The 1,458-nt window shown below is 62.5% G+C and overlaps 1 protein-coding gene across 1 annotated transcript; it reads left to right on the top strand.

The window, feature by feature from the left end:
• Nucleotides 1-414: 414 nt before the first annotated feature.
• Nucleotides 415-1,332, top strand: EMIHUDRAFT_247218 (hypothetical protein; the record flags this gene model as incomplete). Its single annotated transcript, XM_005765351.1, has 1 exon — nucleotides 415-1,332. The coding sequence occupies one exon, from the start codon at nucleotides 415-417 to the stop codon at nucleotides 1,330-1,332; it is 918 nt and encodes a 305-aa protein (XP_005765408.1).
• Nucleotides 1,333-1,458: the final 126 nt, after the last annotated feature.

Here is a 1,458-nt window from a genome sequence, read left to right as displayed (position 1 = left end):
GGACAGGGTGGCAGCCCGCCACAAGGACCCCCGGAAATGGGACTCGCCGCTTTCCTCCCGATGTGATTCTGTGTGAAATCTGTGTCTTGATTTGCCAACAATAGACCTAAAACCGTGCCATACCATACCCCGGAAAAAGTTGGAACCCCAGGTGTCAGGGTTCCGGCTCCTACCCGGATAGGGGGTCTGTTGACCACCGGTGACTCTTGACTTTGCGAGGGCGGCCGGCACGGCCGCACCACCCCTTACATTATACCAGGAGAGAGAGAGTACAAGGTGGAGAGAGAGAAAAGACGAAAGACGGAGTCGACCGCTCCCTATGCAATCTTCGCTCCCCTCACTGGTATCGCTCGCCACGCCAACGCGGCGCGACATGGCGCCTCGCTCGGTGGCATCGTGCCAGGCGCTGCCGCTATGCCGGCTGCTACCGCTGCAGCATCTGTCGCCGCCGCGAGCAGCTACCCTTCGTCTGTCACGCTCTCCAATGGTGCTATCTTTCCGCTCGCATCGTTCGGCCTCCAGATATACGATGACGCGACCGCAGAGAAGCTGACGCTGCTCGCCATCGAGGCGGGCTTCCGCAACTTCTTCGCATCGGTGCTCGCGCGGAACCAGGCGGGCTTTGCGCGAGCCATCAAGCGGTGCGGCGTCCCGCGCGAAGAGCTCTTCATCTGCGGCAGCGTCGTATCGAACCGGGCGGTCGATGAGGACACGGCCTACAGCTTCACTCAGCTAGGGTGCAGGGAGAACATGGAGGCGTTCGGTACCGGCGGGATCACTCATCTCGATATGATCATGCTAGACTACCCCGGCCCAAGCGACGCCTGCATAAGAGGACAGTGGCGGGCGTTCGAGGAGATGCAGTCTGCGGGCCTCGTCCGCAGCCTCGCCGTGAGCAACTTTCGGCCGGCTCAGCTGGACGTTGTGTGTGCGACCAAGAAGGCGGCTCGGCCGGTCGTCAACCAGCTCCCGCTCTGCGTGGGATACCACGACAGCGGCGTCATCGCGGCCAACGCGCGGCGCGGCGTCCACGTCCAGGCCTGGTCGCCGCTGGGGAATGGCCGACTCACGCGCCTCTCTCGCGACGCGGCCGACGCCAAGGAGCTCTGCTCCGAGATTGGGCGGCGGCACGGCAAGACAGGGTTTCAGGTGGCGCTGCGCTGGCTCACGCAGGCCGGCGCGAGCTTCACCGTGGAGGCGAGCAGCGCGGAGCACTTTCGCGACGACGTCAGCCTCTTCGATTTTGAGCTGAGCGTTGAAGAGATGGCCGCGCTCGAGCGAATTAACAAGCAGCCCGAGCTGGAGGGCTCCGTCACGGGGCCGAATGCTTGAGTCAGGCTTCAGGCTGCGGTCTGCGTCTGGGTCTCTGTGAAAACTATGAGAGAGAGTGAAGTCTGATGACTCTTGGTGAAGAAAAGAGCTCACAAAAAGATACATGCACATGTGCGGACCAGGGAC

Source organism: Emiliania huxleyi (genome assembly GCF_000372725.1).
Source record: "Emiliania huxleyi CCMP1516 unplaced genomic scaffold EMIHUscaffold_559, whole genome shotgun sequence".
In the NCBI taxonomy this organism is placed as follows: Eukaryota; Haptophyta; order Isochrysidales; family Noelaerhabdaceae; genus Emiliania; species Emiliania huxleyi.
Note: the sequence above shows the minus strand (reverse complement) of the source record. Positions and strands in the feature narration are given on the sequence as shown.